The sequence below is a fragment of the Poromitra crassiceps genome (genome assembly GCF_964638095.1).
Source record: "Poromitra crassiceps genome assembly, chromosome: 3".
NCBI classification, from domain to species: domain Eukaryota; kingdom Metazoa; phylum Chordata; class Actinopteri; order Beryciformes; family Melamphaidae; genus Poromitra; species Poromitra crassiceps.
Window position 1 is genome coordinate 42,632,855 of NC_139625.1, and position 26,047 is coordinate 42,658,901.

General features: G+C 43.0%; 1 protein-coding gene across 1 annotated transcript in view; it reads left to right on the forward strand.

Annotated features, from left to right (window-relative positions):
* The window catches only part of sgpp1b (sphingosine-1-phosphate phosphatase 1b), a gene marked incomplete at its 3' end in the record, with an annotated part of 61,455 nt that overhangs the window by 19,517 nt on the left and 15,891 nt on the right, over positions 1-26,047 (forward strand). Inside the window, exon 3 of the mRNA XM_083633299.1 lies at positions 18,807-18,896. Coding sequence (XP_083489425.1) covers positions 18,807-18,896 — 90 coding nt within the window. The remainder of the gene's footprint in view (positions 1-18,806; positions 18,897-26,047) is intronic.

Sequence of the window (26,047 nt, forward strand, 5' to 3'; positions counted from 1 at the left end):
CCCGAATTGTGTAACTACGTGGACGCGGCTGGGCGGACAAAGTGGAGTTTTCAACTCCCGCTCACTCCCGCGAGCAGAAACCCACACAGTGTATAAAAGCTCCACACGTTTCCTCGTCAAGATTCAATGTCTCTCATTTCTGTGCGACAGTCCAAACTTCAAGCATAATTCCAGCATAACGCTATACTGCAAAGCATGTAGCCTACAACAAGCCTACAACATACACCTCGACCAGGACATCCTTCAAAAACGTTTTACCACAGCGTATATGTGCTGAGGAATGATTTGCATCCCTGGCTGTCAGCCTGTCATACGGGGTGAGAGAGAGAGGGATTGCAGGGCCGCTTCTGGGCCTTTTGGGGCCCTATGCAACATCAGAGTGGGGGCCCCAAACCACTGTCATCATAGTATCCCTGAATGAACATGAGGAGGCATAGGCTACTTCATTATCAATAACGCTTTTAATTAATAAATTAAGCACAATATGAACAATAACTGTTAAAAAAATATATGAAAATGAAAGTTCACAAATATTAGTTAAACAGATCCTTTCAGTGCAAATGCATTATAAAAACAAAAAATAAGATTTGTTTAGAAAACGAAATGACACAAATTTATTATTATTATTATTATTATTATTATTATTATTATTATTATTATTATTATTATTATTATTATTATTATTATCATTACTACTACTACACCCGGTGCACACACTGAATAGGCCTATTATACTATATACTATAGACTATTATACTTACTTTTCTGTCACATCGTCATTATTAAGCCGGCTTATGACTGCATAGTATCTTAATTACTCAAAATATAAGGTGACTAAAATTGGGCAACCATATTTTTATTCGGGCAACCAAAAGCTCTTGCCAGGTTGCCCCTCCGGCAACCACTTTTAAAAGTTAACGTCGAGCCCTGCCTGTGTAGTAAGATTTGTAAGTGCACTCACACGGTGTATATGACTCCAACATATTTACATTACATCATGTACTTTTTCATTAAAATAAATATAAATAAATAAATATAAAACCCTTAGAAAATGGGGTACAAGAAAGTGTGCAATTCTCCTTTAAACTAAATTAAATTAAATAAAAACAAAACATAAACCCAACACTATATAAACAGACTGGGCAACAAGTGTAGCAGTTGAAAGCAGTTACTTTTTTCTTTTCCTATGGCCAAGCATTATAAAGAGGCTGGACATGCTAATTGTAACTCTTTAAGAATTATGGCCATTGAAGTCATCCCGAAGTCTGTCAGGGGTGGAGACAGAGTCAAACACCTCCTTCAAAGAGAAACATTTTGGATAGTCACTTTGAAAGCCACTACTTTTCCTGGTCTGAATGATGATCTTGACTTTTCCCCCTTCCTTTGAAGTAGTTTCCAAATGGATCTCCTCTTCTTAAAGTCTGAGGTTCTCCATTTTTGTTTATTTTTTGTTTATTTTATTGGATACCCATTCTTTTTGACTAAAAGAGCAAATAGTCTAAGTCGATGCCAGCTGTAAATGTTGTTGCAATTCCTATTTAAACTTTCATGTGATCTTTTCTATATGGTTCTTGACCTGTATTGGGTTGTTGTACCTTTAAGCACCAAGATGACTATTTTCTCTTTCCCTATTTGCATAATTGTGGAATTCTGATTGGATGGCCATCCAATGATGTAATCTTGCTGATTGTCTACATAAGGGCTGTCTTAGATTCACATGTCCTCTTACTCCCTGATGAAGGCTCCTGTGTGAGCAGAAACATGTTGGTGTTTTTTAATCTATAGCCATGTTTAAAATAAAGGCTTTTAAAAAAAATTCTACTACAAAGACCAGTGTTGCTGTGGGATTTTTTAAGGTTTGCTCTCTTCCACTCTCCACAAAGGTTTTTTTTGCGGGAGACAAACTTTATTTTTCTATTAACTACTTTAAGTTAACCCATCCACGTGCACCTGGCTCTCATATTTTTAAGTCCACGCAGCGCTCTTCTCTTCATCTATTCTACTTTTTTCTTTTATTTCAAGTTTGATACACAGAAATAAATAATACAAAAACCATAGAAAATGAGGTATAAAATTAAATAAACAAAATAACATAAACCGTTTAATGTTATTTTGAGCTATGGTTAGGTCGGAGTTTCAGGCAGTCAAGCAAAAGGCGGACTTGTTTTGATGCCCTTTGATGTGTAACGTTAGCGAACGGTGACTGGCTGATATTAACGGTCATTAACCTGGTTACACACAGGAGTTATGCTACGGGGCGAAGGGGACCCACTACCGCGACGGCCTATCCCCAGGCAAGACCGCGGCTTCACTAAACCCCTGCCTCCGGCCTAGCGGAGCCGACGTTACCCACAAGTACAAGGGCTTCCCCGAGCAGCGGACTTTTTCTCTCTCAAAACAATTGAAACCCGTCATGTTAAGGCTGAGCAAGGAGATTGATTTTATTTCACCAGAGCCGAAGGCAGTAACACAAAAGACAGAAGAGAATTAGCAACAGGCGGACACCGTGGTGGTGAGTAGGTGGGATATGTGATTTTCCTGGCTGCGGACTTTCGGAGGAAAGGCGGCCGCCTCCCTCACGTGCATCTCAACGAATCACGATGCATTTAATCGATCACGTGTCTTGAAAATGACATCTAACCCGTTCTACTCTGCCCGCTGATTGGCTCCGATATCACTCAATCATCACTCCGCTGTCCTGTGTGTTTGTGAGAGAGAGAGAGAGACAGACAGACAGACAGCGGGCCAAGGTGGAGTTTTGAGAGGGGGTAAAAAAAACTGTCAACATCTTGTTGTGGCGGTCAAAATCCCGTTGTGGTGGTGCGCCATAAATTCCCCTATGTATGGGAAACACTGATATAACTGTTCGCATCCCGTAATAGTATGATGATACTTGGGATGCCATTGCCTACCCCACCGTTGCGGTCGGGGTACGTTTCGAAATCCCTCCAGGCCTGACATTTTTTCTAGGGGAAACACTGGAGCTGTTATCTTCATCTCCTCCTATGCACTCAGTAGGAGCAACAGCATTGTGTTCAGTCTAAAAGGCTGTTCAAATCAGTATAGTGCAGCTGCATTGTGTTAGTGTGCGTCCATTGCGAACTACACAATCAACAAGCTACAGAGCCACGAATCTGCTTATTTCTTACAGAGCTGAGCGAACAGGAGAACTATTGCTTCATGAACAATAGTTGAAAAATGGAGGTGAAGTTGATTACCGCCACACAAAGCTTCTGTCGTGAGATTTTATATTTAACTAAATAAAAAAGTTGAAATATGTTTTTATTACAGAAACAAACACGTGATCATCATGGGCTTATTGGGCTATCCTCCTAGGCCTCCTACCCAGCATCCAGAAACAACAGCATCGTACAAAGCTCAGCTATCCTATATGAACAGCCTAGAACAGGAAGAGATGTCTAGGGCACTGCTACTGTAGCCACGTCATTCTGTCGGTCGGTTTTGTCCACGAAAAGTTAACCCCCCTTTGACGGCCACAGTTTTCTCCCTAGTCAAGTCAAGTCAAGTCAAGTTTATTTGTATAACACATTTCATACACAGATGCAGTTCAAAGTGCTTCACATAAAATGGATGTCATAAGAAAATAAAAAAAAGAAGATAAAATAGACATTTCATCACAGCTTTGTCTTTACACTGTAGTTTGGACGCCAAGCATACCCTCTACTGGTACCTTGCGTCTTCTGTTGCCCGTACATGCCACAGCATTGGGTTTGCATAAAATCAGATAGAGGCAATTCAAAGTGCTTCACATAAGATGGTTGACACAAGAAAATAAGATAATAAAAGAAGAGGATAAAATAGACATTTAAAAGCATCACAACAGAGTAGTTGCAAAAATAGTAATATAATAATAAAGCAAATTTTCAGCAGTTAAAAGCGACGGTAAACATAAAAGTCTTTAGTCTATTTTTAAAAGTAAGTAAAGTTGGGGCAAATCTGAGGTCTTCAGGCAGATTGTTCCAGCTAGCAGAAGCATAGTGGGTGAATGCGGCTTTCCCATGATTTGATTTGATCCTAGGGACAGTTAGTAAGCCGGACCCTGCTGACCTGAGAGGTCTAGACGGTTCATAGCGTGGGAGCAATTCAGCGATGTATTTTGGGCCTAGGCTGTTAAGTGATTTGTAGGCTAATAACAGTATTTTAAAATCTATTATATGACACACTGGCAGCCAGTGTAAGGACTTAAAGGCCGGCTTTACCGTGGGGAATATGAATATATATTAATTCTTAAAAAATCTTAAATTTCGAATCCGTTGAAATTTTTGAAATTGCTTGTTCACAGCCAGAGAAAAAAAAAATGAAAAAAAAAAAAAAAAAAAAAAAATGGGCCAGGTGACGCGTTTCGACGCGAAACGCGTCACCTGGCCCAATTTTTTTATTTTTTATTTTTTTTCATTTATTTTTTTTCTCTGGCTGTGAACAAGCAATTTCAAAAATTTCAACGGATTCGAAATTTAAGATTTTTTAAGAATTAATATATATTCATATTCCCCACGGTAAAGCCGGCCTTTAAAAACTGGAGTAATATGATCAGCTTTCTTAGTCTTTCTTAGAACTCTAGCGGCAGCATTCTGAATGAGCTGGAGTTGTCTAAGTTCTTTTTTGGAGAGACCAGAGAAAAGGATATTACAGTAGTCTAACCTACTGTAGATAATGGCGTGAATTAGTTTTTCTAGATCAGTGGTTCTCAACTGGTGTAGCCTCAGGACCCACTATTTTCCTTGTCATGAAGTCGCGACCCAAATTTCAGATTTTTTTTTAAACCACTCAAATTTAATTTAATACACAATGCCTTCATGCACTGTTATAAACCTCAAATGAACAAAAAAGTGCAACAGAAGTGCAACTAGGGCTAAAAACCAACTTGAATTACAGGCCTATATGTTTTTAAATTTAAACAAGTCAAACTGGTCATGCTCAGAAAGTCTTATTTGAACTATGTGAAATATGAAATAAAAGGCAGACTTGAATTACATGCCTATATGTTTTTAAACAAGTTAATAATAATAATAATAATAATAATAATAATAATAATAATAATAATAATAATAAAACAAGTTAACCTGGTCATGCTAATCCAGTTTCAATAGTCTGAATTTAACTAATATGAAATAAAAAGGCAGACTTTTCTTGAATCACAGGCAGGCTATATGCTTTTTAGTTAAACTGGTCATAACTTTTTATTAAACTGGGGCCATGCTAATCCAGTTTCAATCATCTGAATTGAACTAAAATTAAATATGAAATGAAAAGGCAGACTTCTCTTGAATTACAGGCAGAGCATATGCTTCAGCTTGTTAAACAAGTAAAACTGGTCAGGCTAATCCAGTTTCAATAATCTGAATTTAACTCAAATTAAATATGAAAAAAAAATATTATTATTATTATTTTTTTTGGCCAATGTCCGCGACCCAATCAAAACGGCCCTGCGACCCACCTTTGGGTCGCGACCCACCAGTTGAGAAACGCTGTTCTAGATCCTGTCTGGACATGTAGCCCCTAATTCTTGCTATATTTTTAAGATGATAGAAAGCTGATTTTCTGATTGACTTAATGTGGGAGTTGAAATTGAGATCGGAATCAATAATAACGCCAAGATTTTTAACTTGATCCTTTGGCTTCAGGGATAGAGACTCGAGGCGTGCAGTGATGTTAAAGTCCCTGGAAACCAGAAATATTGTTTTATTATTTAGCATTTTGAGTTCATCACATCACAGGAACCTATGTTAACTCATTCATGGCCAGTTTAGGACTGCCAATATTTAGCACAGGCCAAAGATTTTCATAATTGTTGGTCATCTTTCAAGACCCACAGTAAATTATCTATTGGCACCAAAGTGATTTGCAATACCTCAAAATGAAGATGTACGTCTCTGGGTTCACCAGGAAAAAAAAGTTAGCTTTTAGCATGTTCTGTACTCTACTTATAGCCATTTATATACACCCTGTTTTCACCCAAAAGGTCTCTCTGAGAAAAGAAATTGCAGAAAATGGCATTTATGTACAGCACACAATCTCAGGCAGAACTCGCTCTCAATTCTTTTATTTTGAACTGTATTGACATCAGACATGTAAATATTATTCATTATGACACAAATGACAAAAAAAATAATATATATATATATATATATACCGTATATATGAAGTGCTTTTTTTACATTCAACAATACAGTTTGCTCAGTGTGAGTGAGTGTGCAGACAGACAGACACACAGACAGACAGACAGACAGACAGACAGACAGACAGACAGACAGACAGACACACACAGACACACACACACACACACACACACACACACACACACACACACACACACACACACACACACACACACACACACACAGAGAGAGAGAGAGTTCTGTCCACAGCTGCTGCTAGATCGCACCTCCTTCCCCCGCACCTCCTTCCCCCTCCTTCCCCATCAGCGTTTTGCCTCCTCTGCCTCTGCTCGTTTTCTTCCTCTCGTTCGGGCTGGGACGAATGCTGCGACACGACACAGGAACGGTCCGGCTTGGCTTTGGGACCAGGCGCTGCTGGAACCGGATCGATCATGTTCGTCACGGGTTTGACTAGGCAATCCAGGTTCGCCCTGCACTGCTCGCCTTGCTGCAGGCTGCAGCAAGGCGAGCAGTGCAGCGCGCCGAGGGGCGTTTCAATGGCGTTTCTCCTCTCTACAAGGAAGCGCATTTCTCTGTTTTTCCTCCTTTCCTCCTTCTTCCTTATTTCAAACAACAGCTGCGGTATGTGTTTGATAACGTGCTGTCGGCTTGACTTTGAGGTTAGGGACCTGTGTCTGTGTCACAGGCCGGGGAAGTGTTTGAACTAAGCGCTGCACTAATAAAAACAAAAACACGTCTTTGGCGTGGATGGCTATTTCTGATAACACGTCAAAGACGTCTTTGGCGGTGAATGAGTTAATAAGCCACCACCCAAATTTGAACGATGATGAACGTCGCAAAGTATATAAATTTAGGTTTGACAGTAATGGCAAAAGTCATGAGAATCAATTTGATTTTAGAGTGTATTTTCTCCCGCGGACTGTGTGGGCATGTCCCGTCTGCAGCAGGTCTCCGAGAGAGAGAGAGAGAGAGAGAGAGAGCGAGGGAGGGAAACGGAGACTCTCCGTTTCCCTCTCCGTCAGAGAGAGAGAGAAGGAAAGAGAGATGGTGTGTGTGTGTGTGTGTGTGTTCGCGCTCGCGCGTTGCTCGGCGAGAGGAAGACATCTCTGCCGCTGCTGCGAGTGCACAGCGCTACTGTGTGTGTGTCAGTGTGTGTGCGCGCGTGCGTGCGTGTGTGTGATTCGATTAAATCTTATGACGTGATAAGCTCCTGCATTTTAGCACCGCGCGCACCGCTCTCTTCAATGAGGAAATGGAAATCCAGACCTTGTAGAAAAGTGTAGATTTTTGCGGTTAGGGTTGAAAGTAATGTAAACCACTTTCTGAGGCACACAATTACTCACATAAGACCCTAAATTTAATAGTTAGAAGGTTTTTGTGGATTTTGGTTTCCAGGGACTTTAAGCCTTTGTTCTTTGGGACCGAAGACAATCACCTCTGTTTTGTCTTTGTTTAGCTGGAGGAAATTTTGTCGCATCCAGTCATTTATTTGGTCAATGCACTGACAGAGTGAGTCTAAGCGAGCATATTCACCTGAGGAAAGACTTATATAGAGTTGGGTGTCATCTGCGTAGTTATGGTAAGCTATTTTGTTTTTGTGCATAATTAGGCCTAGAGGGAGCATATAAAGGTTGAATAGAACGGGCCCCATAATGGATCCTTGAGGCTGATCCTAGGAGGCTGAAATTTGGCATGGAGGTCAAGTGTGTGTGTAAAGGTGTTTGTGTTCATGTTAATTGGCTAAAAGGGGGTAGGGTGGGCTGCCCCTCTCATTCTGCATTTCAGAAATTTGCATATGTAGTCGCAGCTATTGCGAATTAGGACTGCACCTAACAGCTATTTTTCTATCGATAAATCTAACAATAATTTTTTTGATTAGTCGATTCATCTAATGCTCGTTTTTAGATGATTATAACGATTATTATTTTTACTTATTTATTATTTAACAATAATTTACCCAAAATAAATGTCAAAAACTTGTCTCATTAATATTTCAATATTTTATTCAATCATCTTAAAGGAGAATCCCAGTTTCTTACACCCTGGACCTTATTTCCAGCATTAAATATGATGTTGAAGTCACCCTGACAACTTCAGTTTGATTAGCATCAGCAGAAACAATAATCAGTTTGAACTGCAATCTGAAAACGAGGCATCTGAAATGATTGTATGTCTAGTGAAAAGCTTATTTTCCGACACACAGTGGCTCTTATGCTTATTATATAATAGAGAGAACATGAATTAGCGATGTAACGTACCTCCGTGCTGCTGACACCCTGTTCTGTTTGCTGTCCGTCACATACAGTAGAGAGCACCTCCCGCTTTATCTCCCGCTGCTCTTTGTAATCCATATATGACGTTATTTCATACGAGCGGGGCGGCAATTGAATTAAAATGAATCCTCCATAATCTTGAAATCAGATAATATCTATAGGCTACGCTAGGCTTAGCTCCACAACAAACTGAGTCAACTCTGACCTGCCCCGGATGTCCTTCTCTTCTTCTTCTGTTACCAAACATCAGAGAGAGCTGAATAAGAGAAGGAGATATACATAAGATACAGAAGAGCTGGAGAGACTCAAACAACCTCATGGTTTCAGGGAGGAAAGGGACATTTTTGTATCGTGGTACTTGCAACAATTTTTTAAATTTTTGTATCAATGTGGCTCATACCACTAGTACAAAGCATTACAGACTGATTTACTGACATCACCTTACAGGATCTATGGGTATTGAAGTTCAGAAATTTCAAATGGTTAACTCTTCTTGCTATTTGGAGCTGCAAATACGTGAAGTTGCCGAGTTCAGCTTCAAGTTAACCAAATTAAACGCACTCTAATTAGGTGTATTTCATCATCAAATACAGCAACCCTGGTGGAGTGGGTCAGGCCTAAATGTCATGTTCTTGTATTATAATCATGTTCCAACAAGGAAATTCACGTATTTGTTTGCTCATTTACGAGTCTGCCTGACCTCAAACCAGACCAGTTTACATCTTGGCAGTGTTGAAACTGGAGTGCAGCACACCCTGGGGCCTGTGTGGTTTGGGTGTGTTTTGACTCTGTGTGTGTGTGTGATGGTGGGGGGGGGTTGGGTGTGTGTGTGTGTAGCAGTCAGTCAGCAGTGGGCAGCGCACCACAAGCCACCCAAAGAACACACCATGTTCATAAATGTTGGCATGAGGCACCCGGGCCGCCACGCACCTCCATCGGAGCGCTCCGGCGGCGGGCTCAAGGCCAAACATACTCTGTCTCCACACGGGCAGAGCACACTCACTGTTCACACAAACATACTCTGTCTCCACACGGGCAGAGCACACTCACTGTTCACACAAACATACTCTGTCTCCACACGGGCAGAGCACACTCACTGTTCACACAAACATACTCTGTCTCCACACGGGCAGAGCACACTCACTGTTCACACAAACATACTCTGTCTCCACACTCACTGTTCACACAAACATACTCTGTCTCCACACGGGCAGAGCACACTCACTGTTCACACAAACATACTCTGTCTCTGGATTTTTGATTTCCCCCCCATCTTTATTTTTGTTTTTGCTCCAAGTGAAATGTTTTATGGTCACTCACGATTAAGTATAGCCACTTTCAGATATGGACTCAGGATTATCTCAGTAGCTCAGGAAAATCATTCCCTGGGAATTACCTGGAGTTACCCATTCAGACATGAGGCATTGTTGCTTTCACTCATATGGAACAGCTGTGCTGTCGAGTAGAGAGGGGGCGGGGGGAGTTGAAGCATTATGTAGTGTGCTGTAGGCATGGGTCGGTTTGAACATTTTGAAACCGGTTCGATATTCCCCCCCAAAAAGTATCAAACCGGTATATCGAATTTTACAACATTGTGTGTGTGTGTGTGTTTTTTTTAGTGTAGCCTATAAATGACTGTAATGCGACTACAGTTGGTGGCAATAATGCACCTCTAAGCTGGTATGCCAACCAGCACTAACACTAATAAAAATAAGCAGAACCATTTAACTGTAACAACACAGTTTTTATTTCTCTATTCAGCTTTACCTTTCTTCAAACATCAACATAATAAACAAAATAAGACTTTTGCCTACTAGTGCAACTTGAGAAGAGGCTAATATGAAAAATAGTGCAATCAGAATGGATTGGCACAATTTTTTTTATTAAAAAAAAAAAACAGTTTTTTCGGTTTGCACGTGATCAAACCGGTTTGGGCTCGTACACCGAACCGAACCGGTAAAACCGGAAATCGACCCATGCCTACATTGCCTAGTAGGGGTGGGAATCACCAGATGCCCACGATACGATACTAAAACGATACTTGAGTCACGATACGATAGTATTGCGATATTGCGATATGCTAGAAAGATTCAAGATTCAAGATTCATTTATTTGTCATTTTTGTCATACTTGCATACAACAAAGACGAAAATTGTACCTCGCTAGAATAAGCAGTGCCAACTTAGTTAGACAGACGAGACTAAAGTAAATACAAGGAACTTTAGGTGCGAAAAACACATTCTATGTAAAAGGCTACTACTTAAAGGAGAATTTAGTTTTTTTTAACCTGGAGCCCTCTCCTCACATTAATTATTATCTGATGACTCACCCAGTGTTCTCCGCAGCGATTTGGACCGTCGTAGGCGTTGTTGTGATCGAAATAGTACTCCAAGCCAGTCCTTGAATGCGCTCCGTCGGGGCCACATGGCAGCGTGCTTTTCCTCCACGTAAATAGACAGTTCTCTCTCGTCAAGTCAGTACACAGCCCAGCCGGCAGGAAAGTCTCGCGGAACTTGACGAGAGTTGATGAAACTCACCCCGAATGAGGAAATGAGATCCCTGTAAAGACTAGTGGAAATAGCCTGGGGTGAATAGCAGTCTGATGTTTCTTTAGGGATAATATAATGACGATATGGGTAGAACACGGGAAGAAAACTGTCTATTTACATGGAGTAACAGGACGCTGCCATGTGGCCCCGACGGAGGGCATTCAAGGACTGGCTTGGAGTACTACCGTATTTAGATCACAACAACGCCTACGACGGTCCAAATCGCTGCGGAGAACACTGGGTGAGTCGTCAGATAATAATTAATGTGAGGAGAGGGCTCCAGGTTAAAAAAACCCGAAATTCTCCTTTAACTAACCGAGCGATGACAGCTACAGCTTACCTGATATGAAATGAGCGAGCACTGCAAAGTCGGGCATTTTTTTATGATTTCCTCTGTCGGCTTGCAACCAAAGACGCCTACGGTTAGCATTAAAAGGAGTATGAGTTGACGGAATTCGGTAAAACTTTAGTCCTTGCTTTGTTGATAGTGTAACAGACTGTTCAGTGTTGTGTTGTGTTCTATTGCTTGTGTATGCGAGGCTGTGTATGTTCCCTCGGGGGTTGCCATGGAACAGGATATGTGGGGAGAATGGAGGTGAAGCTTGTTGTAACGTTACAGCCTGGCTCTATCCTTTATTATTTTGTTAACCGAGTGTGAATATGTGGACCCGGGTGCTCGGCTGCAGTGGCTTTCCGATTCTGGCGTCCCACTGCACAGCACGGGGACGTGTCTGGCTCGTCTGGTTTTCCAGCCGCGGATCGGCTGCTTGCCGGGGCTGCGCGGACTCTGTCTTTCTGCCTCTGTCATGCGCATCGACGCTGCATGATGTCAGTGTGACGTAGTCGTATAAGGGGTCTATTGTCTAACTCCTTTTCCTACCTTTTCCTTGACCTCACCGGAAATAAAACATGCAGTGTTTTTTTGTTTTGTTTTGTTTTTGCCCCACATGTAGGCTACATTATTAAGCTTCTCTGGACTCAATACGCCACATCGGGCACTTCGGGCAGATGCCCGGTGGCCTGGCATGGCATGGCCTGCATTTATTTTTTATTTTTATTTATTTTTTAATATCGATACTTGGCGTCCAAATATCCATACAATATCGTCAGGCAAAATATTGCGATATATGTGTATCGATTCTTTCCCCCACCCCTAATGCCTAGTGTGCTGCGGGGTTGAGACAGACTTTCAATAACGTTTTTCAATGTAGACTACATCAGAGATATAGAAAGCAATTCTCCACTCTATGAAAACAACTTTAACGCTTTATTCTGGTGATAGGTCCAGATATTCTACCTAGCAATGTCCAATACTGGGAAGCAGGACGAGCCTCACGTCCAAAAATGCTCCATCTTGAAGGTGGTGTGGTGCGCGAAGCTTTGCAGAAATAGAGCAAAGCCAGCGTTTCAATCAAGCAACACGCCGCCTGTTGGCTGACACACGGAGCAGGTTGGTCACATGACCCAGCCTGTTGGCTGATACACGGAGCAGGTTAGGTCACATGACCCAGCCTGTTGGCTGATACACGGAGCAGGTTAGGTCACATGACCCAGCCTGTTTGCTGATACACGGACCAGGTTAGGTCACATGACCCAGCCTGTTGGCTGATACACGGAGCAGGTTAGGTCACATGACCCAGCCTGTTGGCTGACACACGGAGCAGGTTAGGTCACATGACCCAGCATGTTGACTGACACATGGAGCAGGTTAGGTCACATGACCCAGCCTGTTGGCTGACACACGGAGCAGGTTAGGTCACATGACCCAGCCTGTTGGCTGACACACGGAGCAGGTTAGGTCACATGACCCAGCCTGTTGGCTGACACACGGAGCAGGTTAGGTCACATGACCTAGCCTGTTGGCTGACACGGAGCGGGTTCCAGCTTCATTTGGAAAAACTGCTGCAGTTTGCTCGCTCGCTCATTCACATATAATAATAATCTGTCTCTGGCTTTCTGCCTCTCACAGGCTCTGCAGAACTTGTGTCTGCCCCCGCGGGCCCCGCCCCTCCTCCAGTGAGGAGGAGGCAGGGGCAGACACCATTGACTGTATAATAATAATCAGAAACACACACAAGCTCTGGTGCTCAGAGCCGTCGACTATTTGGGGTCACCCCTATAACTAACTGTTGGCACACAATGTGGCTCTTTGGGGTGGTGTTTTCACTGGCAATCACAGAGACATGAGAGCGCATTATGAGAGCACAGTGCCTTATCTCTGCTGCATTATTATCCATCCTGACTCATTAAACGGCTCCCCCTGGAGGGCCGAGGGCCATGTGAGGAGGAGGGGGGAGGGGCGGTGAGAGAGAGGAGATAGGAAATGTGAGCTGTCTCAACACACAGGGGCTGCAAAGAAAACAACAAAAGGCTTTGAGCAAGTGTGCAAACCCCTCTGTCCCTTTGTCTCATGTTCTACTGTCATGTCTCCTCTCTGTCTCATGTTCTACTGTCGTGTCTCCTCTCTGTCTCTGTCTCATGTTCTACTGTCATGTCTCCTCTCTCTCTCTGTCTCATGTTCTACTGTCATGTCTCCTCTCTGTCTCATGTTCTACTGTCATGTCTCCTCTCTGTCTCTGTCTCATCTTCTACTGTCATGTCTCCTCTCTGTCTCTCTGTCTCATGTATGTTCTACTGTCATGTCTCCTCTCTGTCTCATGTTCTACTGTCATGTCTTCTCTCTGTCTCATGTTCTACTGTCATGTCTCCTCTCTGTCTCATGTTCTACTGTCATGTCTCCTCTCTGTCTCTGTCTCATCTTCTACTGTCATGTCTCCTCTCTGTCTCTCTGTCTCATGTATGTTCTACTGTCATGTCTCCTCTCTGTCTCTCTGTCTCATGTTCTACTGTCATGTCTTCTCTCTGTCTCATGTTCTACTGTCATGTCTCCTCTCCGTCTCTCTGTCTCATGTTCTACTGTCATGTCTCCTCTCTCTCTCTGTCTTATCTTCTACTGTCATGTCTCCTCTCTGTCTCATGTTCTACTGTCATGTCTCCTCTCCGTCTCTCTGTCTCATGTTCTACTGTCATGTCTCCTCTCTCTCTCTGTCTCATCTTCTACTGTCATGTCTCCTCTCTGTCTCTCTGTCTCATCTTCTACTGTCATGTCTCCTCTCTGTCTCATGTTCTACTGTCATGTCTCCTATCTGTCTCATGTTATACTGTCATGTCTCCTCTCCTCTCTGTCTCATGTTTTACTGTCATGTCTCCTCTCTGTCTCTCTGTCTCATGTTCTACTGTCATGTCTCCTCTCTGTCTCTGTCTCATGTTCTACTGTCATGTCTCCTCTCTCTCTCTGTCTCATGTTCTACTGTCATGTCTCCTCTCTGTCTCTGTCTCATGTTCTACTGTCATGTCTCCTCTCTCTCTGTCTCATGTTCTACTGTCATGTCTCCTCTGTCTCTCTGTCTCATGTTCTACTGTCATGTCTCCTCTCTCTGTCTCATGTTCTACTGTCATGTCTCCTCTCTGTCTCTGTCTCATGTTCTACTGTCATGTCTCTTCTCTGTCTCATGTTCTACTGTCATGTCTCCTCTCTGTCTCTGTCTCATGTTCTACTGTCATGTCTCCTCTCTGTCTCATGTTCTACTGTCATGTCTCCTCTCTGTCTCATGTTCTACTGTCATGTCTCCTCTCTGTCTCATGTTCTACTGTCATGTCTCCTCTCTGTCTCATGTTCTACTGTCATGTCTCCTCTCTGTCTCATGTTCTACTGTCATGTCTCCTCTCTGTCTCATGTTCTACTGTCATGTCTCCTCTCTGTCTCATGTTCTACTGTCATGTCTCCTCTCCGTCTCTCTGTCTCATCTTCTACTGTCATGTCTCCTATCTGTCTCATGTTCTACTGTCATGTCTCCTCTCCTCTCTGTCTCATGTTTTACTGTCATGTCTCCTCTCTGTCTCTGTCTCATGTTCTACTGTCATGTCTCCTCTCTGTCTCATGTTCTACTGTCATGTCTCCTCTCCGTCTCTCTGTCTCATCTTCTACTGTCATGTCTCCTATCTGTCTCATGTTCTACTGTCATGTCTCCTCTCCTCTCTGTCTCATGTTTTACTGTCATGTCTCCTCTCTGTCTCATGTTCTACTGTCATGTCTCCTCTCTGTCTCATGTTCTACTGTCATGTCTCCTCTCTGTCTCTCTGTCTCATGTTCTACTGTCGTGTCTCCTCTCTCTCTCTGTCTCATGTTCTACTGTCATGTCTCATCTCTGTCTCTCTGTCTCATGTTTTACTGTCATGTCTCCTCTCTGTCTCTGTCTCATGTTCTACTGTCATGTCTCCTCTCTCTCTCTGTCTCATGTTCTACTGTCATGTCTCCTCTGTCTCTCTGTCTCATGTTCTACTGTCATGTCTCCTCTCTCTGTCTCATGTTCTACTGTCATGTCTCCTCTCTGTCTCTGTCTCATGTTCTACTGTCATGTCTCCTCTCTGTCTCATGTTCTACTGTCATGTCTCCTCTCTGTCTCATGTTCTACTGTCATGTCTCCTCTCTGTCTCTGTCTCATGTTCTACGGTCATGTCTCCTCTCTGTCTCATGTTCTACTGTCATGTCTCCTCTCTGTCTCATGTTCTACTGTAATGTCTCCTCTCTGTCTCATGTTCTACTGTCATGTCTCCTCTCTGTCTCTTTGTCTCATGTTCTACTGTCATGTCTCCTCTCTGTCTCATGTTATACTGTCATGTCTCCTCTCTGTCTCATGTTATACTGTCATGTCTCCTCTCTGTCTCATGTTCTACTGTCATGTCTCCTCTCTGTCTCTTTGTCTCATGTTCTACTGTCATGTCTCCTCTCTGTCTCATGTTATACTGTCATGTCTCCTCTCTGTCTCATGTTATACTGTCATGTCTCCTCTCTGTCTCATGTTCTACTGTCATGTCTCCTCTCTGTCTCTTTGTCTCATGTTCTACTGTCATGTATCCTCTCTGTCTCATGTTCTACTGTCATGTCTCCTCTCTGTCTCATGTTCTACTGTCATGTCTCCTCTCTGTCTCATGTTCTACTGTCATGTCTCCTCTCTCTCTGTCTCATGTTCTGTCTCATGTTCTACTGTCATGTCTCCTCTCTGTCTCTTTGTATCATGTTCTACTGTCATGTCTCCTCTCTGTCTCATGTTCTACTGTCATGTCTCCTCTCTGTCTCATGTTCTACTGTCATGTCTCCTCTCTGTCTCTTTGTCTCATGTTCTACTGTCATGTCTCCTCTCTGTCTCATGTTCTACTGTCATGTCTCCTCTCTGTCTCATGTTCTACTGTCATGTCTCCTCTCTGGGGGGGGGGGCAGAATTTGGACACTGAGCTGCACTGCATACAAGTCCTGTTTCCTGCTCTGTCCCGCACACTCTTCCCCCCTCCCTCTCTCTCTCTCTCTCTCGCACTCTCCCTCTCTCTCTCTGCTACAGGCTAAGTACAATACATCTGATAAGGAAATGGCAGGATTGCTGAAATATTTATGAGGTCATTTGACTCCTATACACATTAGCAGTTAATCATTATTGACTACATCTCGGAAACATTTTATCTCGGCTTATTCCCGGGTCCATACTGAACCTTTGCCTGGTACAGTGGACATACAGTACAGTGGACATACATGAATTTATCTTAAAGGGCCTTGTGAATTCCTGGACTTTGTACACACAGACAGTGACACACATGGTGCAGGGACGGCAGGACTTCACATACAGTGGGGACGCTGTGACGGACCGTGTAGGATATCCAACTGCTAGTAGAATATACACAATGTTCTACTACATATACACATTTAAATTCATGTGTATACTTATACATAGTGCGTGTGTATATATACATACAATACATTTTGCACGCTTATTTCTAGGTTGGAGACCGTGGAGGCAATGCGCCGTGGGGTGTGTGGCCAAACTCATGCCAGGTCATGTCCCTTCTGTGGTGTTCTGCATGTGTTGCAGGACCAAACAGCCACCCGGTCCACTATTTGAGATAAACCACTTTTTGTGTTTTTCTGTCGTAAAATATTGCTGTAGTCGCCTCTGTGTTTGGATTTTTTTCTTTTTCTTTTAGCACCAGATTTGGGCAAATTTTGGAGGCGATTGGAAAGTAAAGAAAGTAAAGTGCTTTACAAAAGGAAATAAAACAAAAGGCAAGTTATGTTAAAGTGGCTTTAAACTGATAATAGACAAACTTATCAGAAGTTACTCTACTTTATCATCTTACCAGCCACTTATTCACACCCAAAATCTAGTTGGCTGGTCAAATGCAACATACTGTATATGACATGGATGGAGAATTGGAATAAACGTGCTACTCTGACCCATCAATAAGAGTTGGTTTCCTCTGTGAGCTTAAAGCCCCCCTCCAGTCACTTTTCCCACCTGTGTACAATCCTGCTGTAAAATACAGTGTCAACACTTTGAGCTGTGTACAATCCTGCTGTAAAATACAGTGGAGAACACTTTGACCTGTGTACAATCTTGCTGTAAAATACAGTGGAACACTTTGACCTGTGTACAATCCTGCTGTAAAATACAGTGAACACTTTGACCTGTGTACAATCCTGCTGTAAAATACAGTGGAGAACACTTTGACCTGTGTACAATCCTGCTGTAAAATACAGTGGAGAACACTTTGACCTGTGTACAATCCTGCTGTAAAATACAGTGGAGAACACTTTGACCTGTGTACAATCCTGCTGTAAAATACAGTGGAGAACACTTTGACCTGTGTACAATCCTGCTGTAAAAAACAGTGGCAACACTTTGACCTGTGTACAATCCTGCTGTAAAATACAGTGGCAACACTTTGACCTGTGTACAATCCTGCTGTAAAATACAGTGGCAACACTTTGACCTGTGTACAATTCTGCTGTAAAATACAGTGGCAACACTTGATTTTATTGATTTTGCACTGTAAAGACAATACATGCCAAGTGTATTTCACCTGGAGGGGAAATTAATAAAATACAATACATATCAGTGCTTGGAGAGGTAAGAAACCCTAGAAGGGCTTATCGAGAACCTCACCATGTAGAAAATATATTTATATATATATATATATATTTCTAAAAAATATATATATTATAACCAAGGAGATAGTACAAGTAATAATACATAGATAGTACAAAATAAAAAATAAAATAAAACAAAATAAACAAACTTATTTGAGCAATACATCAAAAGAAATAAAAATTACAATGGCAACAGATTTTTTTTTAGCACAATTCCACTTTGACCTGTGTACAATCCTGCTGTAAAATACAGTGGAGAACACTTTGACCTGTGTACAATCCTGCTGTAAAATACAGTGGAACACTTTGACCTGTGTACAATCCTGCTGTAAAATACAGTGGAGAACACTTTGACCTGTGTACAATCCTGGCACTTTGGCTAATAATTAGCAGAGCAGGAAAAAACACGGCTACACATGAAATAGCTTAAAAATGACTGGAGGGGGGCTTTAAACTTGGTTTGGCTGGGATCACACTTCCTGCATCCAATACGTTTTGCTCTCTGATGGATGGAAGTTCATTCATATTTCAAATAAGAGAATCCCTCATTGCTGCGTCATTCTGTTGCAGACTTTACCTTGCAATGCAGTTCTTGCATCATTTGACTTCTGTTCTGTGCTGATTAATTTACGCATGAAGTAAAACATGTCTGACCTTCTTTTACCAGGTTTTTGTAATTAAAACATTTCGTCTCTACATTAAAGCTGCAACAAAAATGCACTTCAATCAATAGCCAGGCCCAATGATGTCTGTAATTAATAATAATAATCTTTATGTCAGTACATGTGAGGGAAAGGATGGTTGTGTAGAGCTCATCATGATTGCATGCAGGCCTAACAGTGTCTCTCTCTCTTCACCTCCACAGTACCCCTTCATACTGGGCTTCAGCATTGCTCTCTGCTGGTGTCTGCTCGTCTGTGTTAGCCGAATCTACATGGGCATGCACTCTATCCTGGTAAGTCTGTGACACACACATGCACACACAAGTACACACAGACACACACACACACACACACACACACACACACACACCACACTACACTTTGTTTATCATCTGTCCCTCTCTTTAAGATAAGATCAGATGAACTCTTTGGATTCTTGAGGGCAAATCAGTTCATTGCAGCAGCAAAGAATACATACGTGTGTGTGTGTGTGTGTGTGTGTATATATATATGTATGTATGTATGTATGTATATACTGTATATATATACAGTGTATATATATATATATATATATATATGTAATATATATATAATATGTAATAATGACATTTTAGCCGATAAATAGCCTCCGATAATACGGCACCAACTTGGCTTTGTTTTGCATTGAAAGTGGAGTATTATTGTCGCGTGCTCATGACGTCACAGCAGCTGGCAAAACATGGCCACCTGGCTGGCCCGCCTCCAGTGTGGCTGTTGACAGTTTCAAATGATAACAAAACAACCCTATTGCAATTTGCAATATATGTCCCGCAAGGTTTCTGAGATTAGGGGAAAGTCTGAGCTGGCGTTAGGCTAAACCAAACGTGGGGAGGAGGCATCGGATTTGTTTAGCGTTAACATACAGTCAATTGCGTTAACGTTAGCTGTTGTGGTGGCTAACGTTAGCTAGCTGGTTGTGGCCTACCTAGTATTTCAGCAGGCAGCGGTCCTCAAGCTTGTTGTGACCAAACATCCCCGCATTTAAAGAACTTCATAGTCATACTCCCAGAGCTGGCGTAAACCATAGAGAACCTCATGCATTGCCCGAAATGAAACATCCAGAATTTGTGTCTCCAAAAGCAACTAATGCTAACGTTACATGTAAGCTAACATGAAGCTAACGTAGCTAGCTGCGGGGCAGTCATGATCTACCAATAATAAGGAAAACAAATGCACACATTTACATAAAAACACACCAGTCAACATCACATAGTGTCTTTTCTTTAATCTAGAGGGAGCATTTTTATGCCTCCGCCGGCGAAGCCAGGCCGAAGGCATTATGGATCCGGGTTGTCCGTCCGTACGGATGTCCGTCCGTACGGATGTTTGTTAACGCCATATCTGAGGAACGCCTTGACGGAATTTCATCAGATTCGCCTTAAACATTCACTTAGGCTAAAGGATGATCTGATTAGATTTTGGTGGTCAAAGGTCAAAGGTCAAGGTCACTGTGACCTCTCGAACGCCATTTTCAAGCTTGTTAACGCGATATCTGAGGAACGCCTGGACGGAATTTCATCAGATTCGCCTTAAACATTCACTTAGGCTCAAGGATGATCTGATTAGATTTTGGTGGTCAAAGGTCAAAGGTCAAGGTCACTGTGACCTCTCGAACGCCATTTTCAAGCTTGTTAACGCCATATCTGAGGAACGCCTGGACGGAATTTCATCAGATTCACCTTAAACATTCACTTAGGCTCAAGGATGATCTGATTAGATTTTGGTGGTCAAAGGTCAAAGGTCAAGGTCACTGTGACCTCTCGAACGCCATTTTCAAGCTTGTTAACGCGATATCTGAAGAACGCCTGGACGGAATTTCATCAGATTCTCCTTAAACATTCACTTAGGCTCAAGGATGAACTGATTCCATTTTGGTTATCAAAGGTCAAAGGTCAAGGTCACAGTGACCTAACAAATGCCATTTTCAAGCTCGGTAACGCCATATCTCAGTAACACCTTGACTAAATTTCTTCACATTTGGCTCAAATATCCAATTCTGCACAGAAACGCCTTGATGCAATTTCTTCCAATTTGGCTCCAACATCCACTTGGACTCAAGAATGAACTAATGGCGGAGGCATAAGTCCGCGTTGCGGTCGTTCTAGTTCAGTAAAAAGTGAAACGACACAGATATGATGGCTTATAGTGAGGCTTTCCATGCCTGCCCCATCACTTCAATAGAACTGGCCCCAATGCAAAATTCAGATAGCACATTTAGTTGCCAGTAACGTCATGCCAATAAGAGTCTAAATTACTATGCCTTTTGTGTTTTATCTGCAGACTATGGCCCCTATATTTGCATCGGCGTAGTTTCTAGGCCGAGCGCCTGGCGCAGTGGGCGTGGACCAGCGCACTTGATATCTTGGTGTTGGCGCTACACGCAGCCTAAAGCATTACAACCACGCCTTTTAAGCGTAAAATTATGCACCGTCATGCTCATTGGATAAGTGCAATAAACGAATCGCACGCTTGCCTTTTAAGCTCCAATTCCAGTGGTCCAGCAAAACCAGACAAAAGCCAAGCGCTCTGCCCCCCCTCCCTTCATCCAGTCTGTCTGTCTCCATATATAGGCTATTATTCCATATTATTATGCTTCTCAAACCAATCTAACTGCAGTTTAAATACTGCAAGCATGTAAATACGCGACACTATAGCAAGATCAAAGTGAAAAGAATGTTCTAAAGGCATCAGCTAGAAAAATATAGCCTATCCCTATATGATGAGATTAATAGATTGGTGAAAGTTTGTCCAGAAAGATATCGTTTTCTCTCCCCTGCTAGGATGGTAGGATATGCACATAAATATAGCCTACATTATGTAAAGTCATTGCATAAATGTGTTTTTATTGTAAAACTAAAATGTGAAGTAGAGCCAATTTATTGGAGCGGACATCACAGTAGGACATGACAGAAGCGCGTTACGCTGTCACTTATCTAAATCACGTTAAATCGACAAGGGACATATATAGGCCCAGGATGACATATAGGTTTCACATAGGGTGGTGTTTTCATTTCGATGTTTTATTTGGTCCAATATTGAAATGTTCTACAATTGCAGGTTGTGTTACCATTAACACATTGAGTGCCAGCCGTTTTTTCAATGCTGTAGGTAAGTTGTGCCAGGGGTTTTTTTGACGATTCTGGCTCATTTTACAAGAGCCGAGGATTCTTTTCTGTTAAGACTTCGTGAACACCAATCATCTAAAAAGAACTAATAGAATGTGTGCTTTCTCTGTCTAAAAGAGTTAGTTTGTAGAGTTAGTAGTTATGTAGATATTAGCCGTTGAATACAGCATGGTTTCAGCGTCTGAGAAGGAAAGCTGAGAAAAATGCAGTTTTGTGAAATTCAATCAAACAGGCAGAACAGTCACTTTAACCATTTATTTTTGGCATCAGTGAGACATCAGACATCTGAACAATAGTTGTTTTCAATAATGGAGGAATAATACAAATAATAAAATAAATAAATGTCAAAATAAATACAAAACAAGAGCAGACCACAGGTCACTCAGCTTTTCTTTTTTTTTATAGTTTTTTTTTTTTTATAGGTTTTTTCGGTTAGTGATCAAACCGGTTTGGGCTCGTACACCGAATCCAGAACTGCTCCAAAATGTAATGGGTACTTCCTTGGCCCATGTTACACCCATCCACAAAGTTACATGAAAATCGGCAGGTACTTTTTATGTATTCCTGCTAGCTAGCAAACAATCAAACAAAGAGCAAAAACAATCCCTGGCAGGTTTTTTTTTTTTACGACCCATGCCTACTCAGCGCCAGCGCCGCTGAGCAAGGTTCTTGTCTGAGTGGTACTCCTCATAGCAGCTACCCCTGTGTAATGAGACCCTACATTTGACACACATGTAGCGTGTCTCTCTTCTAAGATCTTTCCTTGCACAAACGCTACACCTCCTCGTTGGGGCATCTTTTTTGGGTGTGGCTGGTATGAGGACCATTACATGGCCCGCTAGATTGACCTCCAGCCTGCATTGAGGGTCCAGGTATGGTCGCCGGGGCATGGTTGCAGGTTGGTCACTGCCCCCCGCCCCCACCTCCTCCCCGCCACCCCCCACCTCCTCCCCGCCAGCCCCCACCTCCTCCCCGCCACCCCCCACCTCCTCCCTGCCAGCCCCCACCTCCTCCCCGCCACCCCCCACCACAGGTCTGGTCCATGCACCGACAACACTCAGGATGAAATCCAGCAATGTTTCACACTTTCTCTGGCGTTTAGCTGGGTGTTTAGCTTTGTACAGAACAAAGGCGTTATAAAAAGAGATCTGAAACATGTACATGACAAATTTGAAGGGCCACCTGGATGTCTTCCTGGCAAACGGATAGTACGCGATGTTCTGGTCCAATCTGTCGACCCCATTCATGTACTTGTTGTAGTCTACAACACACTTGGGTTTTGTGTGTGGGACCCTCTCTCTGCTGCCTTTCTGCCTGACCTGCACCGTCTCCATCGTGTCGTCGTGCAGCGTGGAAACCATTTTCACGATTCTTTTATCTCGCCAGGCCAGAACCATGGTGCCACCATTGTGGCGCATGACCGTTTCCCCCAGCTTCACGGTGTGGTTGGTGACCATGGTAGCAGGTGGCTCGCCCCTGTTCTTCCTCAGAGTGCCACAGACATGTGTCTGACACTCCAGCAGCTGTGCACACATTCCAACAGAGTTGTAGTAGTTGTCCATGTATAAATGGTACCCCTGCCCTGCCAAGTCCCCGAGGAGGAACTCCACCGTCTCGCCTAGGGTGGACCGCTCACCACAGTACGGCTTCATGTTGTAGCAGTAACCTGTCTGGGAGTCACAGAGGATGTAGGACTTTATCCCATACTTTATGGGTTTCTGTGGGTTGTACACTTTGAAGGCCAACCGCCCACGCCACAGGAGCATCCCCTCATCAATACTGATGTTTTGACTCGGTGTGAACATGGCTCTGAACTTTTCTAACAGGTCGTTCAAAACTGGCCGGACCTTGAACAACTTGTCTGCACCATCAACATCAAAATTGTTACTGAAATGGAGGAATCGTGTTAGCAGTTGAAAGCGGTTGCGAGACATGGTTTTGTTGAAGTGGGGGGTAGCAGTCAGTTCATTTGTGGACCAGTACATGGCCAGTTTAGGCTTCTGGACGATCCCAGTGAGGAAGTATAGTCCCAAGAAGCTCTTGAGTTCTGCCACTGTAGTGTCCTTCCACCTCCCAAGCCTTGAATGTGGCAGAGCCTCACTGACCTGACTGATGCACTGGTGTGCATACAAGTTAGTTTGGACTACAATGGCCTGGAGCAGCTCATCGTCCAGGAAGAGCTGGAAGAAGTCAACTGGTTCAGCAGCACCACCACTATGAGGACCCGGTTCTGCTGTGAAGGGGATGTGGGTTGGCTCCCAGTCAACGTCACTCCAGCCTGGACCTGCAGGCCGTTTCCCACTTCCAGCTCCACTGCCACAATCTGCAAATTATAGAAATACATAATTACCATAAAATAGTGTTTTTTATATGTGTGGTACTGAATGCTGGCTGGAACCTGTGATGTGAAAATAAACCTGATTCTGAAGTGTGCTCTTACCCATTTTCCTGGCACCAGAGGCTGTAGCACCAGTACCGCTACAGCTGGCTGCTACAGGCTCATCTTCAGACTGTTCAGAGTCTGAAATAAAGTAAAATGAATTGACTGACTGCTGGCTTTTGTATAGTCATAGTAATTACATTTCCACAAGTTACACAAGTCATCTCAAACATCGTCTTACCACTGCTCTCTGGAGCTTCGCTCCTCGACGGGGCCCACTCCTCCTCAGAATCCTCCGCGTCTGGAGAAGACTGGAGGTCACTCGACTCGGACTCAGTCGTGAGCCCTGCAGCCGCAGCCGCGACATGCAGAGGCTCACCCCGTTCATCATCCGAGACCTCGGAATCGGTCTCCGGCACAAGCTCGTTTCGGACGGAAAAGAAATCAAGCAGTGATCTCTGATCGGCCGATCGCTTGCGTGCAGCCGCCGAAGACCACTTGCGTTTGGCCGGCATGGCACAAACACGCCACCCGCTCCCAACTAAACTGAAATAAAACAACTACTGCTACGACTAGATCAAACTGAACTGAAATAAGGCTAATCTACCGGCTACCAACTCGATCAAACTGAACTAGAATAAACTGAACTAGAATAAAGGCTAAATACTAAAATGAACTGACGCTAACGCTAAATGTGCTAAGCTAACTACAATGAACACTAACTGTAACTACCCGCTAACTAAGTATCTAAACTAAGTCTACTATAAAGACTATACTAAACACTACTACTGTACTAACAACTAACAAACTAAATCAACTACGCTAACCAACTCGCTCTAAATCTGACTCTAAATTGCTAAATTGCTGAAATTCTCTATCTATAAATCGCTATGTAATTCTGTCTCTGTCTTTCTCTCTCAAACTTACCTACTACCCACGCTGATCAAAGAGCCCACCTTCCTTATATAGAAATCTTTGTTAGAGTACTTCCGGGGCAGCGGGAGAGGTCGGATCCACATTCACATATTGCCCAAGGGCGCCAGCTAGTGGAAACCACTGAAAAAGCTGTAAGACGAGATATCTCGTCTATGGCACTCAACGGTTGGATTATGTAAGACGAGATATCTCGTCCATGGCACTCAACGTGTTAAACATTATTTAAATCGACCTTTATATCTATTTCGGCTCATTTGGTTGCTATTTAGTAGCGAAATGGAGAAGCCCATTGCATGCTGGGACATTCACAGGCAGTGAACTTACAACTGCTTTTTCCTATGGGACGTGTGTTGTGTCTGTCTGAGCGAGAGAGTCAGAGAGAGACAGTCGTATTGTGCCTGTCAGACTGAGGAGAGAGGGAGAGAGTGACACAGAGAAGGGTGCCAGAGGGGAGCGCTCCGCGCAACTGGCGCACTGAATAGGCCTGGTTTTCAAAAGCGCTAAGCGCTAAATTTACGCCAGGTGGGAAGATATCATTAGGCCGATATTTAAGGCTGACACGCCCATTCTCGCCCATTCTGGGACTGTGCCACGCCCATTCGGCCTAAAGCGCATTTGGCAGCGTAAAGCCATATTGATATCTTCCCGAGGCAGGCGCAAGGCACGTTTTTTTGCGTTTAAGGCCCGTTTTAGCGCCGAAGGCCTGTGGGAGAATAGGACCCTATATAAGCAGCTATAGGCTTTCGGTTCTATAAAAGCCATTATTTTTTGTATTGACTATTGAGTGATACACTTTACTAAAACAATCATATTATATCAGAAGTGTTGTTTGTGTTCACAATAGTGATGTCAGATTTGGTTAGGTCAGAGCTATGGAATATTAAATCATCCATCTTTGCTCACTACATCTGCCCTTTCTTTCTTTCTTTCTTTCTTTCATTTTTTTTTTTTTTACACCAGGTGT